Raw genomic sequence first — 18339 nt, 5'->3', positions numbered from 1 at the left:
GGGGAGTTCTGTCGTTTTGGAACGTCTCCGCGGGGAGTTCTGTCGTTTTGGAACGTCATATCTCCGCGGGGAGTTCTGTCGTTTTGGAACGTCATATCTCCGCGGGGAGTTCTGTCGTTTTGGAACGTCATATCTCCGCGGGGAGTTCTGTCGTTTTGGAACGTCTCCGCGGGGAGTTCAGTCGTTTAGAAACGTCATATCTCCGCGGGGAGCTGTGTCGTTTTGGAACGTCATATCTCCGCGGGGAGTTCTGTCGTTTTGGAACGTCATATCTCCGCGGGGAGTTCTGTCGTTTTGGAACGTCATATCTCCGCGGGGAGTTCTGTCGTTTTGGAACGTCATATCTCCGCGGGGAGTTCTGTCGTTTTGGAACGTCATATCTCCGCGGGGAGTTCTGTCGTTTTGGAACGTCATATCTCCGCGGGGAGCTCTGTCGTTTTGGAACGTCATATCTCCGCGCGGAGTTCTGTCGTTTTGGAACGTCATATTTCCGCGGGGAGTTCTGTCGTTATGGAACGTCATATCTCCGCGGGGAGTTCTGTCGTTTTGGAACGTCATATCTCCGCGGGGAGTTCTGTCGTTTTGGAACGTCATATTTCCGCGGGGAGTTCTCTCGTTTTGGAACGTCATATCTCCGCGGGGAGTTCTGTCGTTTTGGATCGTCATATCTCCGCGGGGAGTTCTGTCGTTTTAGAACGTCATATCTCCGCGCGGAGGCCTGTCGTTTTGGAACGTCATATCTCCGCGGGGAGCTCTGTCGCTTTGGAACGTCATATCTTCGCGGGGAGTTCTGTCGTTTTGGAACGTCATATCTCTGCGCGGAGTTCTGTCGTTTTGGAACGTCATATCTCCGCGGGGAGTTCTGTCGTTTTGGAACGTCATATCTCCGCGGGGAGTTCTGTCGTTTTGGAACGTCATATCTCCGCGCGGAGTTCTGTCGTTTTGGAACGTCATATCTCCGCGGGGAGTTCTGTCGTTTTGAAACTTCATATCTCCGCGGGGAGTTCTGTCGTTTTGGATCGTCATATCTCCGCGCGGAGTTCTGTCGTTTTGGAACGTCATATCTCCGCGGGGAGTTCTGTCGTTTTGGAACGTCATATCTCCGCGGGGAGTTCTGTCGTTTTGGAACGTCTCCGCGGGGAGTTCTGTCGTTTAGAAACGTCATATCTCCGCGGGGAGCTGTGTCGTTTTGGAACGTCATATCTCCGCGGGGAGTTCTGTCGTTTTGGAACGTCATATCTCCGCGGGGAGTTCTGTCGTTTTGGAACGTCATATCTCCGCGGGGAGTTCTGTCGTTTTGGAACGTCTCCGCGGGGAGTTCTGTCGTTTTGGAACGTCTCCGCGGGGAGTTCTGTCGTTTTGGAACGTCATATCTCCGCGGGGAGTTCTGTCGTTTTGGAACGTCATATCTCCGCGGGGAGTTCTGTCGTTTTGGAACGTCATATCTCCGCGGGGAGTTCTGTCGTTTTGGAACGTCTCCGCGGGGAGTTCTGTCGTTTAGAAACGTCATATCTCCGCGGGGAGCTGTGTCGTTTTGGAACGTCATATCTCCGCGGGGAGTTCTGTCGTTTTGGAACGTCATATCTCCGCGGGGAGTTCTGTCGTTTTGGAACGTCATATCTCCGCGGGGAGTTCTGTCGTTTTGGAACGTCATATCTCCGCGGGGAGTTCTGTCGTTTTGGAACGTCATATCTCCGCGCGGAGTACTGTCGATTTGTAACGTCATATCTCCGCGGGGAGTTCTGTCGTTTTGGAACGTCATATCTCCGCGGGGAGTTCTGTCGTTTTGGAACGTCATATCTCCGCGGGGAGTTCTTTCGTTTTGGAACGTCATATCTCCGCGCGGAGTTCTGTCGTTTTGGAACGTCATATCTTCGCAGGGAGTTCTGTCGTTTTGGAACGTCATATCTCCGCGGGGAGCTCTGTCGTTTTGGATCATCATATCTCCGCGCGGAGTTCTGTCATTTTCGAACGTCATATCTCCGCGGGGAGTTCTCTCGTTTTGGAACGTCATATCTCCGCGGGGAGTTCTGTCGTTTCGGAACGTCATATCTCCGCGCGGAGTTCTGTCGTTTTGGAACGTCATATCTACGCGGGGAGTTCTGTCGTTTTGGAACGTCATATCTCCGCGCGGAGTTCTGTCGTTTTGGAACGTCATATCTCCGCGGGGAGTTCTCTCGTTTTGGAACGTCATATCTCCGCGGGGAGTTCTGTCGTTTTGGAACGTCATATCTCCGGGGGGAGTTCTGTCGTTTTGGAACGTCATATCTCCGCGGGGAGTTATGTCGTTTTGGAACGTCATATCTCCGCTGGGAGTTCTGTCGTTTTGGAACGTCATATCTCCGCGGAGCTGTTACCCGAGATATTAAAAAAAAATCATCGGAAAAGTTTCGGAAAATTTTCGCACCGAACTCGATTTTGAAAATATGGAAGGTCATATTTCCAGATTTAAGCCCCGAAAATGAAAAGAAAATCGGACTATAAACACCGAAGTTATTTAATAAAGATCATATGGTTTTTGTTTAGGGTATCTCCTGAATGGGCACGCCCGACTAGCAAACTCTTACTAGTATTTGCTAAATAAAGGCAGCCCTATTTACATTTGAAAAGCGCCCTAATATGCATCCTATTAAAGCGCTTTGTATGGAAATACATTTTATTTAGTACCCAAAACAAACCGCAAAATAAAAACCTTTTTTTCTGGCCTCAAATCGTCAAAGAAGCCGCAAATGAGCCCGACCCAGCGACAAATAGAAATGAAAAAATCAATCTGAGCACAGCCAAAAGTCGAATATGAAATTGCAAACTTTTGAGCATAACAAAAAAAATGTGTCCATTTTTGCAAAGGGAACAACATCTATGAATTATTTGACCCACTGCTAAAAATAAACAAAAAAGAAATAGAAAGGAAATTAGTTAAATGTATTATTCTATCCGTTTGTCGTTTTTGCAGGCGCACAGCAAACAAATGCCAGCCAAATAAGGACACGCAACATTAGTCTGGGCAAACAAAGGGGAGTCCAAGCCCCCGCTCTCCCCCCTCTTTCTACCAAAGATCATGCTGGATTCCATAACAACAACAACAACCGGAGCTGGACAGGTCATGGAGAACAACGAAGAGCTGCTGGACAACACATGGAGCAACTGGAGCACTTATGCCCCCGTCCTGATCTATAATGCCATGAATAGCGTCCTGGCCAATCAGACCCCTCTTTCCTCCGAGTACGGACCCAGTCTGGCCTACAATCTGAGCAGGGTGTAAGTACACAGAGGGACAGCAGGAAAAAAAAAAGAAAAGCGTCCAGTCCGAATGTCTAATTATGATACAAATTGAATTAATGCACGACACATGCCGCCATCTCATTAGAGCGATGCATTAGGACAGCTCAGGATTTGGGCTGATGAGCTTACTCCTCCGCCTCCTGATTTCTGTACTGGCCATGCATATCTAATGACGCATCATTCAGTCATTCACTCACCCACTCAATCAGTCATTCACTTCAATTCGTCATTCACTTCAATCAGTCATGCATTTCCGTTTGCCATGGCTTTTATTTCCGTTTCAAATACATTACATTGATGGCCCACGCGGAATACAAATACAAATACAAATATATACAAAACACATTCCGCATTTATCTACAATCCTGAATGTGTGCGTGTGTGTGCTGCTCGTGACTTCTTTATGTTTTCTGCCGCGCACTTAAAGCATTCCCAGCGGAAGGGTAGGACATATTTTTTATTATCAAATAGATTATATATTCGTTATTTTATTTTTTTTCTTTAATTTTTTTCTCTTTTTTCTCTTTTTTTTTTTAAATTATTTTATGAGTCGACATCAGCTTGTGTTCTCTTCTTCCTTTTTTTTGAGTGCCCAACTTCTATTTACAAAACAAGTAAGAGATTCTAGTCGGGAGCTCCCGGCTAGGGGATACCCTGAACCCCCTTCTTCCAACATTAAATGCATATATATATTCTATTTTAGAAGTTATATGTCAAGTTTGGGGACTCTAGCTCTTATTATTTAAAATTGCCCAAAAAACAGGATATCGATATCGATTTTCATCGATTGCTTGGAAACGGAGTAAGTTATCGAAAATCGGAAGCAAACTTTATCTGCGCACGGACAGACAGACGAACATGGCTAGATCGACTCGGCTTTTGATACTTTATGGGGTCGGAAATGCTTTCTTCTGCCTGTTACATACATTTGGATTTTGCACAAATACAATATACCCTTATACCCATTTTTAATGGGTTCAGGGTATAAAAATACATATATGCTAGTATATATTTACTATATACTATTATTTATATTAAGAAAAAGTACACGCATACTTGTATATAGCATATATATATACTATATCTAATATACTGTTGCTTTCCAACCCTAGTTGAGTTTAAAAAGTTTACATTAATTAAACGGATAGCTCAGTGCTATTGCCTACACTTGAATTCGAAGCTTGACGAATTTTTAGCCTCTTAAATGCGCACTAAAACTGTTTCGCACCAATTTCAGTATTATTATTCAAATTATTTTGCAATTTGTTTACATTATATTGTTTTTATATTTTTTCATTTTTCTCATTTATAAATTTCTATCTAAATTAGATAAACATATTTTGAAAATTTCAAAATCTCATAGGGCATTTTCTAGTCGAGTTTATTCTATTTTTATATTTTTATTTTATATATTTTTAACGACAGTCGGCTTACTGCAGCAAAAATTTGTTTACCAACGACACACACACCCACACACCCCAACACACACCACACACACCCCAACACACACACTACACATAAATATACAGAGTTATATGGACTGTTCCACTCGAACAGATAATTGCTGCGTTTGACTTTCGCAAAATACTTTTTGACAGTCCACAAATCGTCTTGGTTCTGCCTCAGCTATATTGGATGACATCCTTAAGTAAAAGTATCTTTTGCAACAGCTTTTGGCTTCTGCTCCTGCGGTTTTCACAATGTTTTTCCTCTTTAGAATGTTTATTTGTTTGGCTTGCCGGCGCGTTGCCGTGCTTAATGCAAAAAATCAAAACAAGTAAAGGCAAAAAATAAAAAACTTGAAGAAAAATAACAACAATAGATTTAACAACACGAATTGTATTTTTTTCTTATTTTTATTCCCGGCACGCCTAAAATTGGCAGAAAAGGTTGCCTATAAAGTAGAGGAAGACGTCGCTGTAAGGCATAAAATATGCCTGAGGAACTACATGAGCCAAAGATATTGGCATAAGTCTGAAGTGAATATTAAAAAAAATACCCTCTGCTGTCAGTCGGACATCTATCGACTTCTTATAAGAATCTGCAGTCAGCCTGACATATATGGACTTCTTATAAGACACAATTGCTCATTTACAGGGTAGCTTTTTGTGCAGCACTTTCCACTCGAGGCTTTTCCTTTTACTTAGCGTTCTTTCGTGTGCCTGCGGCTGCTGCTCGAAATTGTTGGCTTTTTAGTTTTTTTGTATTCTTTACATTTTGCACTGTCCATAAAAATCAATAATCCTCTCAACAACAAAGGGAGACGTTTTATGCAAATTGTGTACAGGGTATGCCGAAGCGATCATAATACATGCTTTTAATTGCTGTGAAGGGCCGACTAACCGCTAATGACTAACAGCTGACTAACTGGGGTGCAGCCACGCTCAGCAGGCTTCAAATGTCAGCACACTCACGCACGCACACACACACACACACACACAGAGAGAGAGACGGGGCACAGCATATTAAATTACTTGATGTCCGGGCTCCTAACGAGCCGGGCCCCAATTTACGGCCGTATTAGCGTTGACAGGCGATGACGAGGCCCAGCAACAGCCTGTGCAGATTCTCAAAACAAGTAGCAGCCTTTTGGTGTCGGGTGCGACCTACTAGCGAATACCCTAAACTTAAACGAAACTTATCAAACAAATAATGTTAAATAAATTGATTTGATGCAAATTCTCCTAGCGGACACTTCTGTAAGGCGGGCATCCAGCTTGGACGGACAATTTCCAATCTATGGCTATTTAAGTTATTCAGATCGACGAGAACTTATATCTCTTTTTACCTTTTTTTAATGAGTTCAGGGCATGACAGACACCCAAATCTCAGGCTTTCCAGGCGTGTGCTTGTGTTGGTGTGCATGTGTGTGTGCCTATTTAAACACTTTCACACACACATGCACGCTCTAAATAAACGTAGGGGAGTCGTAACCCAGTCTGAGCCTGAGGTTTTATGAATAACAACAGACAAGGATTTTGTTAACGCACGCACAATTACATGCGCCTAATATGCCGTATACGCACACACACACAGGACTTAAACAGGACACACACTTGTCACCCACTTGTTTCGGCTTAACGCACATAATCTTCATGCCACTAATTCACCATTGTTTTATAACTCAACACGCCCACCCTTTCTCTCTCCCTTTCTCTACCAATGTCCCTTTCTCTCCCTTACAGTTTGCCCACGGGCATCACAGGACTTCCGGCTGCAGATGTCGATGAGGATGCGGCAACGCCCGTGGCCAGCTTTGCCTTCGTTGTGCCCTGGTGGCGCCAGGTGCTCTGGAGCATTCTATTCGGCGGCATGGTTATTGTGGCAACTGGCGGCAATCTAATTGTCGTCTGGATTGTGCTGACCACCAAGCGTATGCGCACCGTCACCAACTATTTTATAGGTGAGTATACACTGTGTGTTTGCCTGCGTGGGTGTGCCTGTGTGTGTGTGCCTATGTGAGCGTGTGGCCATGGGAACTAGGCGTATGAGCCATAAATTACGCCACGCTGGCCCTCAACAAACAATTTGTTGTGATTTTGTTTGTTTTTATTTTTGTTTGTTTTTTTTTTTTTTTGTTTTTGCCCTAATTGCTTGAGCCTTCAAAATGCTCTCAATTAAAGCCGAAAATTCGTGGTACGTGCCAGTGCACAATTAATTAAATTATTTGCTTTATAAGCTACGAGCTGCACTTCAACTGCAGCAATTGATTTTTGTGGCTTGTGGTTTTCAAGGGCCTCGAGGCTTTTAATACTTTTGCCATATTCGAATTGTATTTATTTAATATTTCTTACACTCAAGCGTGCAGCTTTATTACGAGTATTCTGAAATTAGACACTTGACGTTATAAACAAGTAAGAGGTTCTAGTCGGAAGATACCGGCTAGGGGATACCCTGAACCCTCTTCTTCCAACATCAAATGCATATATATATTCTATTTAGAAGCTATATGTCAAGTTTTGTGACTGATGAGTGTAGAAAATTCGAAGCGCGTTTAAGCCAAAAGTTTCACTTTTAAGTTTTCATTCAAATTAAGTTTAAATTGTTTCTTTGGAGAATGCTGAAAATGTTTTGCAACCCTCTACGATTCTCCAAAGGTCAGAAAATAAGCCAAAAAGATGAATTTGGATAAAATGAACTTATTCCGCGCAAAGCCGGTTAATACTAACAAAGCGAAGTTTTCACTTTTTAGTTCATTCAAATTAAGTTTGCAGCCCTCTAAGGTTCTTAATTTGTATAAAATATGATCTTGTCGGACAAATCCGGATAATACCTTAATTTCAACTCTAATATTCCTTCATTACATATACACAACGCTGACTAGACAAAGGTTTCACTTTTAAGTTTTCATTAAAAATAAATTTTAACTGTTTATTTGAAGAGCTCTTGAAATGTTATGCAGTTCTTAATTTGGATAAAATATGCTTGTGTCGGGCAAAGCCGGGTAATACCTGCCAGCTTAAATCAATTCAAATTTTAATATTCCTTCATTTGACATACTGAAGTCTAACCAAGCGAAGGTTACAGCATTTGCCCTTTTAACTTCGTTTGCGCAAAATTTTATTTGAATCGTAATTGCATTTTGAGAGATAATTTATGACTAAGTTCACCTAATGGAAATGTTTCGCTCTCTCCCTCTCTGTTGCTCCCTCTCCCCCTCTGTCTGTCTCTCTCTCTCTCTCACCCTCTCGTTCTGCCTGTCTAATAACAATGACATTTCAGACATTGCTCTTTCCTTTCGAATGTCTTTAAATGGAAGATTGGTACTGCGCCTTGCCTTTCTTTGTCCTGCAGCCGAGTCATTTATATTGCATGCGAAAGTATGCATGTTTGCATGTCTGTCCGCATTTCCACCCGTCCGGCTGGGTTTGCCGAAACCGTTAAAAACAAAGGGCATAAAAATGCAACACACAACAACAACAGCAATAAGCTTGGCCAGATGCTGTCAGCTGACTGCCTTCCGACAATTGTCATACACACACACATGCCAAAGCCCGCAGGCAAGTTGACAATCAGAAAAGAAAGTTGAGACCTTTTCGAAGTTTGAATACCCTTCAAGGCATGTTAATTATATGTGGGGTACATTAAATATCTTAAAGTTCATCTTATATAGTTATATCTTATATTCTACTATTTATATCCCATACACTAGTATGTCTTATATTACTGTTGCTTTCCAACACTGGTTGCAGTGGCTGGTGACTTTTAAAAGTCAAAGTTAAAGTTAAACGGCAGTTTGAGAGATTTTATATATAGATATAATCTAGTAAATAAGTTAATATCGATATGAAATAGTTATCTTCAGCATGCTTAACAAGCAGGCAAAACAGGCAGTAGACCCCACATAACTCTAGGAAAGGGTATCTTAATTCAAACTAGTTGCACTGTCAGACACAATAGCTTCTGAGACTCACCCCTTGCACCTACCCTCTCCCCCGTTCATCTGACCTAGCTGGAAAGTGAACTTACTGCGGAACGGATGCTGTTGCTGGCATCGGGTGGGTCCAAAGCCAGCCAAGTCTCCGCCTGGGCAGCTGTTATCTCAGCGCCATGATTATTATTATTATGTAAACTAAATGCCTTGAAGCCTCGAACGGCTTTGGAAGCCATTACAAAAATTTGCATTTCTAAATACACGCTGCCCTATTATTATTAGTTTACCAAGTTAAGTTTGCCCTCTGCTCGGGAAAAGTGCCCAGCCGGATACAAGCTGATAATATGCCAGCTTTATGATATTTATTCTTATTTCTGTCTGTGTTCAATCGCATTGTGATTCTGTCTTGATTAATTAAGACGATGCTCAATCGATATCAACTACGTGGCACTGACAGGCTCTGGCCGTGCCCTGGCTTCTTGGCCAGGTCGTTTGCCCAAAGTAGGGACGTTTGTGGGCGTGGCCAGTGCTACAGACAGTGTGTAATGCAATAAGAGGAATATTCCTTTTGCTCGCCTACAAAGTGAGAAGAGAGTCTGATGGGCTGGTCCACTTGCAGCGACTTTTTGTTGGATTCACGTTGGAGATTTTGTTTTTTTGGGATATATACAAGAGGCCTAAAAAAGAAGAAGGCGCCTTCCAAAGAAAGTATTGGTGATTCAGAATAGGGTTTGAATCAACTCGCTGGTTCGCTTCGTGAGGCGGTGTAACACATTATGAAATATATTCTGTCTATACCACATATCTCTATATATAGAAAACTGTTTGTCCTGATTGACTGATTGACTGCATGACTGGATGATTGACTGACTGATTGATTGACGGACTGACTGGTTGATTGACTGACTAACTGACTGACTTATTGACTAACTGACTCGCTGACTATCTGACTTGCTGATTAAATGACTGACTGAATGACTGACTGAAGTGTTGACATACTGATTGACGAACTGACTGACTGACTGACTGACTGACTGACTGGTTGATTGACTGACTGACTTATTGACTAACTAACTTATTGATTAACGAACTGACTGATTGTTGATCAACGCACAGCCCACACCGCTAAAGCTACCTTATGGGATGAAGGTGCACGTTAATACGGGGTTTCGGGAAATTCCACCCGCAAAACGATTCTTTTGTAAAGTCAACCTTTTTTGAATAGTTTTTTTCGGAATATCTCGGCCAAATAATATCCAATTTCGGAATTGAGTTTTTATAATTATTTATCTAATAACCTGTTTGAAACTTTTATTAAGCTGGACGAGTATTGGGCAGTCGGTTGGACCCGACAGACTAATTCTTACTTGTTGTTGTTGTTGTCACGTGAGGGCGTTGTTGCGAGTGTTGCTTTTTATGCTTATTTCTGGCCCTGCTTATCTACATAGATAATGAAAAGTAAACAATGGCAAAAAGACATCCCATAATAATTTTTGTCTTTATGCTGCTGTTGCCCCCCTCCCCCCTCCCCCCACCCTGTGACGACCGCATTGTTTTTGGTGATTCATTGGCATGTAAATCGTTAGACACTCACAAACCGAAATACAATAACAAATGTGCAAAGTAATAAATGGTGGCCAACACACAGACAGACAGGCAGACAGACAAATGGCCGCCTTTCCATTTGCAGCTTTCATTTAATTATGCGCAGTCCAGTCTCAGATCCTGTCCCAGTCCCAACCCAAGTCCCAGACCCATCCACTTCATGCAGATTCGGTAGCGCTGGCTTTTTTCACTAATTGTAAATTTACAACGCATAAACAAACAAGAATAAGTACATATGACCAACAAAAATTGGACTGCTGCCTGTTTGGTCACTTTTCTATTCCCTTCTAGAGAGGGCAAATCTCGTAAGTTATTAGAATTACAGCCACCTAATAATGTTTAGGTATAGAATATATATTAGGCAGTTGGCCAAACGTATCGCATAACTTCGTCATATAGCAAACATTAAGCTATTATAGCAAATTTATTTGGTAGGGTATTCAGTTTTCGGCAACTTGAACATAGCTGCTATTTTGAACATAGCTATCATTTCTCATGTTTGAGTTGGGATACATTTTTTGTCTCTCCTATATTTGCCATTTGGATTTTCATTTGTTAGCTTTGCCGCGAGTTTTGTTTGCTTCATTTTTGGAGAACTTATTCTGATAAACGCACTTTTTGTATACTCTTCCCAGTGAACCTCTCCATAGCCGATGCGATGGTCTCCAGTCTGAACGTGACCTTCAACTATTACTATATGCTGGACAGCGACTGGATATTTGGCGAGTTCTACTGCAAGGTATCGCAATTTATTGCCATGCTGAGTATCTGTGCGTCGGTGTTCACTCTGATGGCCATATCAATCGACAGGTGAGTGAGTTAATGTGCCGCACTTCATCACAATATACACACATGCATCGTTACATACATCGTAACATACTTAACAAATTGCAGCTGTGCGTGGCCCGCTGGTCAGGTTTGAGGGGCAGCGGGATTTTTTACCCTTATCAATCTTGTTAAAAGAAGAAAAACTGCTCAATTTAATATTATGAATATGCCTGTCGCTCGATATGTCAAACTCAAGGGGTAACAAACATGAATGTAGGCCATCATTCATCCCCATTAATGAAAGGCTCATTTAAAGCCAACTGGGATTTGCTAAAATCCAAACTTCAAATATTTTGGCCAGCTCATTAATTTTGACAAGATTTGACTGTCAAATTCATCAAAATATATATGCAAAAAATATATATGCAAAAAATATATATACTTTCCATCGATAATTATTATGCCCATTGATAAACTAATTTTTCAGCCAAAAACTATATGAACTTAAATAGAGCAAAATGCTGCCAATCAAAATGTGAGTCAACTAGGCTTTTAGCCAGGCTCAGTTTTCGCTGACGCGTTACTAAAATTTGCAGACCTAATTTGATTTTTGGCGAGTAACAAAAAACTAGATAAGCTTATAAACAAAAACTATATAAACTTAAATAGAGTAAAATGCTGGCAATCAAAATGTTAGTCAACTAGGCTTTTAGCCGGGTTCAGTTTTCGCCGACGCGTAACTAAAATTTGCAGACCTAAATTTATTTTTGGCGAGTAACAAAAATGTGCTCCAAAAACTAGAGTTGGTAGGGTAACAGCCTTAAATGTTAAATACGATTTCCATATACTCTATTATGTTTGCCATATTTTTTGTTTAATTATATTTATTAATATTAGTATAGGATATTGTTATAAGCTAGAGGCCTACATTTTGAGATTCAAACCATCGCGCTGGCTCAAACCTCACCTAAATGCTCTTTTATTATTCTCACTATATATTTAATTCAATTATATCAATAAATTTTAGTATAGTTTAGAAATTTGAACCATCGTGCTGGCTCAAACCTCACCTACTTTGGAAAGGTTCTGGCACTGACAATTTATTGACATGTCCAGAAATGATGAGCGTATGAAATAATCGGATTTTCGCGTGATCGTGTGCCACTTTGATTGCATTAATAATGATAGTGGGCATGTCCTTTGGCACTTTGTCCTTGCAGGTACGTGGCAATTATGAAGCCGTTGCAGCCGCGGATGAGCAAGCGACGCAATTTGGCCATTGCCGCGCTCATCTGGCTCTCCTCGACGCTCATCTCCTGCCCCATGCTGCTCTTTTTCAGGACCGAGGAGGTAGTCCCTTTTTCCTCTTTTCGAAAATAAACCAATTGCTGTTCCCTTTAATATATGCGAACGCTTTATTTCAATGCCCAAAGGTGCCGGTGACCATGGAGAACAAAACACGCATCGTCTGCTTTCCCGAGTGGCCCGACGGACAGACGAATCACTCCAAGCAGGAGCACATGTAAGTGAGAAAATCAATGTGTTTGTGTGTGTGCGAGTGTGTGTGTGTGCATGCAGTCAGCGGGAAAAAAGCTGAAATAAACGTGCCATAAATCGGAAAATCTGCGATGCGCATGCAGAGACAGAGACAATCTATGCTATCAGATTATCATGGGGAGTCGGAGTCGGACTCGGGTTGGAATGCATCTATGTCATAAAAGAAGTCACTAAACCAAAATCATAAAAACGAATAAGAGTCGGAAGTATCCGACTAGCAGATACTGCGCTTACAAATCAAATAAATTCATAAGTCTGTATTATGAGTATACGAAAGGCCTGCTTGATTAACTTCAGCGTTTGTATTACAATCCTGATAAGCAATATATAGCATTATATAATATGCTATATTTATTAATAATAATAATAAACTGAAAGTAATGTAAAATAATGTAAAGTAATGTTAAGTTATGTAGAAAAATGTGAGATTATGTAATGTAATGTAAAGTAATTTAAAGTATTTACCAGAGACCATACCTTGAAGCGTAAATTTTCTCAATTGAGATAGAATAGAATATAGAATCGGGCCAAGTTATTTATGAGTTCATCATACCCTATTAGCACCTTATAGAAGTGGCAGTACATCAACAACTGTCCAGGGGCTGTCCACATAAAAGACATATGCAGCTTTTAACAGCCGCTTGGCATGACAAATTTGAAAGCAAATATGGGTAATCAAAATGTAACTGCCCGCCTCAATGCATTCGGGCACGCGAGACCATTAAACCAGGATCTAGTAGTCCAATAAAAATGGAGAGAACATTGTGTACATAACGATGAGAACTGAAGGCACTTTACCAGTGCAACGTAACAATATAATAATAATAATCAAACGTCTTATTAGCCTCATCTGGATGTATGTTTATCCATCATCAGTGTAAAAATCCAAAAAATTATTAATACTATTCATTTATGGGCCGTATGATTAGAAGTCATATATACTTTTATATTATATTGATGTTATAAATTTATTAAACTGCTCATCAGTAGATTGTGATAAACATAAAATAAATAAATATATTGTTTCAAAAGGGACAAATTAAAGCTCATTGTAAATGGGGCTTTAACATGTTCGTAAACTTGAAGTATGGGAAAATAAAATCTAAAAATATAATCCTTGACTAATTTGGAATGGTTATTTTCCATTAATCTATGATGACATTATGTGATTCTCTGACTTCCATTTAGATACAATATTCTCATCCTAATACTCACCTACTTTCTGCCCATTATCTCGATGACGGTCACCTATTCGCGCGTGGGCATCGAACTGTGGGGCTCCAAGACAATTGGCGAGTACACGCCCAGGCAAACGGAGAATGTGCGTAGCAAGCGAAGGGTGAGTCCACAACATAAAAAACTTTCACAGGGGATAATTTGCCCAAAAAGTATGCTAAGTTTTCATCATCAGCCTCATCGCATCATTTGCTTATTATTAAATATTAGGTATTACATTCTTTTGCGAATATATTTCATAATCTGAATTCCAATTTTCTTAATAACTTGTCGAATTTTTATGCGAATATATTTCATATTTTGAATTCTAATTTTAAAATGTGCGGAGCAAGCGAAGGCTGAGTGCAGGGTCGTAAAAATACATGCACCAGCATTAATTTGAACTTTGCCCCAAAAAGTATGCTACGTTTTCTTTTCTTTCATTCTAATCGCTTCATTTACTTATTGTTTAACATTAAGTCTCAATTTATTATGCGAGTATATTTCATATTTTGACTTTCAATTTTCCGCTCAGGTGGTCAAGATGATGATTGTGGTCGTTCTGATATTCGGCTTCTGCTGGCTGCCCTTCCACACGTACTTCATCGTCACATCCTGTTATCCGGCTATTACCGAGGCGCCATTCATTCAGGAGCTATATTTGGTTATCTACTGGCTGGCCATGAGCAATTCTATGTACAACCCGATTATATACTGCTGGATGAATTCCCGGTGAGTGCTACTCCATAAGTTCTAGCACACGCCCCCACAATCGCAAACGCAACCGCAACAAATTATGTAATTTGCGTCGAGGGTCGTTCCTTTGACTCAGTCCTCGCCGCTGGCTTCGGGTACATCACTTAGCCAGTTGGTCGTTTAGCTTGTTATCCGGAAATGAAGCCGTCCATCATCATCATTATCAATGTCGCGATTAACATCAATATCATGCGCGCCATTGACATTAGCATTAACTTTCGCAACAGCATATACGAGGGCGGCTCATACCAATGCTTTAAATATTTTTAATTATATGCAGGTTGAGTGTACCGGACGAATGGGTACATATGAAAAAAGCGAACCAAAGCAAACCTAACCATATACTATCCATAAACTGACCTAACCTAACCATAACCTAACCTAAAATCAATAATAAATTCTTCAAATATTTCTATTTATGTATATGCATCTAATCTCACTTTCTTTAGGTTAGGTTAGGTTAGGTTACCTTACCTAATATAAGTAAATATAAATATATTATTAAAATATTTTTAATTAATTGAATGTTCCATATTTCGGACGTATGCCTATTTATGACGTAACCACACCATAACCTAACCTAACATAACCTAACCTAACCTTACTTACCTCAACCCTAACCTAACCTAACTTAAAAGAAAATTACATGCAACTAAAACTGTTTATTAAAATTCAAGTTTGTTTTTTTTGAGAATTTGTTCAAGAGTTCATTATATCTTACGACGCTTTCCATGTTTTGGGACTCTACCTACTAGACAAACTTTTATATATAGAACCAGCCTCGCTCCAACCAGCCTGTGCCCTCGCATTTATCGCATGCACATACTTATACGCACAAATAGACATATATGGACATATGTATGTACAGTGAACTATGTTCGTTACGTTTGCACAAATTGACTGTTGATGTTGTCGCGTCCGTGGGCCACATCCGCCAAAAGGGGAAGCGTAACTGATTGCAATTAATTTCGCCCAGTCAACATGCCAATGACTATTGCCAGCGACCAGGGGTGATGAGGGGGGAGACGCGGGAATTGGGTACTACGTGCATGTACAACTTTAGCGCCAAGAATCCGACATGTGTAACTACGGCTCATTTCCCGTCCCGTCCAGAGCAGAACCCTTCGTCGCTCGGCGACGCCCTTATGTAAATGATGTCGACTATGAAGGTGTTTTTTATTATTATTGCAGGCGCCTTTAACAGGTTGTCGTTCCGTGTCGATCCGTAGGAATACGAAATAAAGACCCGAACGAACTGAAATACTGAAACATAAATCAAGCGCCTTGACGTGTTTCAAGGCTTGGTTAGCTACCCAATCATTCATATGCCAAAGATTCTCTGGCCATGACAGGGGGTGGGAAAGGAAAATGCTTGCATAGTTCGTAGAAAATAAATAAGGGAGATGAACCCGAGTGTAGTCGACTAGCTGATGCCTTGTTATGCGACTAAGTAATACGAGTCTAAGCAAAGGTTTTTTTTACGATATGTTTTAAATGTAATAAATGTAAAAAATGTTATATGAATATTGCTCATAAACAAACTCAATTTTTCGTATGTTACAAATGGATTGATTTGATAGGTGTTTCATATTTTTCACCAAATCCAAGCTGTTGTCTTGGTCGGAGATGCCCGCTGCAGGCCATCATCAATGTACACAGGATATCGAGAACAAATGCAGAGCAACAAAAGAGAAAAAGGCAACTGAAAATTTATGACAAACGATAGGATTAGAAAAGACAGACTGTTAGACGTCTGACATAACCGAGTTGCATGCGTTACAGATTACGATGTGCTACCAATTAAACTGAGAATTGCATAGAAAGGCTGTCGAGAAATTTCATTTTAACATGCACTTAGTCCACATGGTTTTCATGAACAGCCAGTTGGTTGGCTTGTCGAACAAGCTAAATTTTGCACTTTTAATTTTCATATTTCCTTTTTTCATTTTCCATTTTCAGTTTCCGCTATGGCTTCAAAATGGTTTTCCGCTGGTGTCCTTTCGTGAACGTGGGCGCCGAGTCGCTAAACCGTCGCGAGAATCTTACCTCGCGCTACTCCTGCTCCGGCTCGCCGGATCACAATCGCATCAAACGGAATGGTATGCAGCCAAAGATTAATCCTCGCTCTTTAAAACATATAAATTTTGCGTTACAGACACGCAGAAGTCCATACTCTATGCCTGCCCCAGCTCGCCCAAGTCGCAACGCGTCTCGCACTGTGGTAAGGACGACTCCTTAAGTGGAAAAGATTTGTCACTTAGCCACGCTTTTTCCTACTCCTACTCCGTTGCAGGTGTTCCGCCGCGGTCGCTGCCCGTGCAGCAGCTGAGCAGCAGCCGGCGTGGCCAGAGATCGTCCTATCAGCAGGAAATGCAGGAACGGTGGAGCGGCGACAAGTCAAGCAATTCCCTGAACTCGACTACGGAATGTCGCACCACGCAGCTGCTCTCCTGACAGGCCGCATCCCCGGAGAACGTGGAGCTCCAGATGCAACTCGTCTGCAGCTCCAACAACGACTATCGACGAGGCATCAATACATCTGCAGCTGATGACAAGACCTGGCTGTAGGTTTCCTCTTCTCACTATCTCTCGAATTTAGACTAAGCAAGAATAAAAGATGGATAGACCTACAACTAGCTTCTATATATCAACGTATAGGATATAAGTTGATTCAAGTCTCAGCTTCGAGTTAATTCGAGTCTTGACTTCAAATTGATTCGAGTCTCAGCTTCCAGTTGATTCGACTCTCAGCTTTAAGATGATTCGAGTTTCAGCTTAAAAATGTTTTCCCAATTTTTACAGAATTGTCATGAACGCTGTTCGTAGCAAAGAATATTTCCCTTTCCCTTCTCCTTCTTTGCTTGAAAATTCAGCTTATGGCTTCTATTTGTAAAATTTGGAAAAATACTTTGTAAAGTTGGACCTCTCCTCCGCTTTTCCTATCGTCTTACAAATATTCATTGTGGCTTCACTAAATGCAAATTGTCGCTTGTTAAGCCCAAGTCTAGTTACAATTTTGATGATCTAAGTGTGTAAATGATATATGATGTATGTAACAATATGTATGTATGCATGACACAAATATATGATGTATTAAACTATATGTATGTATGCATGCTACAAAGTCATATGAAGCATATGAAGACTTCTCCCCATACCCCTTGTATATAAGATTAAGTGTATAATTCGTGTAGAAGAATTGAAAATTAAATATATGTACCCTTCCATAGGGTAATCCAATTTAATCACGCGATGTGTAACAATTCCCAGACAAATATATATTCCTATTCTGTTCGATCTGGCGAACTACGTCTGTCTGCATTAATGCTTGATGAAAATTAGGTAAATATATTATGTAGCTCTATTATCCAAGAACAGACGGTTGAAAACAAAGTTCATATCATATTAACCAAACAGAAAAACCAGGTCAAAAACTATCGAAAAAAACAAGTCGAAAAATATTATATAGTATATTCTAATTACTAAAGTCAGTTAAAATTTGAATTTTGTGTCTAGTCTAAAAATATAATGAAAATTTGATAGGATAGAGTATTTAATCGTCGGCATACCGAAAATAAATATTCATGTTGATTTGATTTATCAAAGATTATTGTGTAAATATATAAAAATATTTATGTATATATTTAAGTATGTCTCAGCCTCTGTGAATTGTGAATAAAGCGTCTTACTCAAAATCCAAAGCGTTTTCAGCATTAAATATCCAAATAGGAAAAAAACTTGCACACAAATTTCTGAAACTCACGCACAACAACCGGATCCAG

The 18339-nt window shown here is 40.6% G+C and overlaps 1 protein-coding gene across 4 annotated transcripts in view; it reads left to right on the top strand.

Moving 5' to 3' along the window:
* TkR99D (Tachykinin-like receptor at 99D) overlaps positions 1-18230 on the top strand; it is a 57829-nt gene extending 39599 nt beyond the window's left edge. For 3 of the 4 annotated variants that reach the window (XM_032438899.2, XM_032438900.2, XM_032438902.2), the window contains 9 exons: positions 2954-3258; positions 6468-6685; positions 10897-11071; positions 12250-12379; positions 12463-12551; positions 13775-13925; positions 14337-14533; positions 16517-16656; positions 16713-18230. In XM_032438899.2, coding sequence (XP_032294790.1) covers positions 3059-3258; positions 6468-6685; positions 10897-11071; positions 12250-12379; positions 12463-12551; positions 13775-13925; positions 14337-14533; positions 16517-16656; positions 16713-17011 — 1599 coding nt within the window. In that variant the 5' untranslated portion in view covers positions 2954-3058 and the 3' untranslated portion in view covers positions 17012-18230. The remainder of the gene's footprint in view (positions 1-2953; positions 3259-6467; positions 6686-10896; positions 11072-12249; positions 12380-12462; positions 12552-13774; positions 13926-14336; positions 14534-16516; positions 16657-16712) is intronic. The other variant, XM_032438903.2, reaches the window with a different exon arrangement.
* Positions 18231-18339: the final 109 nt, after the last annotated feature.

Source organism: Drosophila virilis, chromosome 2 (genome assembly GCF_030788295.1).
Source record: "Drosophila virilis strain 15010-1051.87 chromosome 2, Dvir_AGI_RSII-ME, whole genome shotgun sequence".
NCBI classification, from domain to species: domain Eukaryota; kingdom Metazoa; phylum Arthropoda; class Insecta; order Diptera; family Drosophilidae; genus Drosophila; species Drosophila virilis.
Note: the sequence above shows the minus strand (reverse complement) of the source record. Positions and strands in the feature narration are given on the sequence as shown.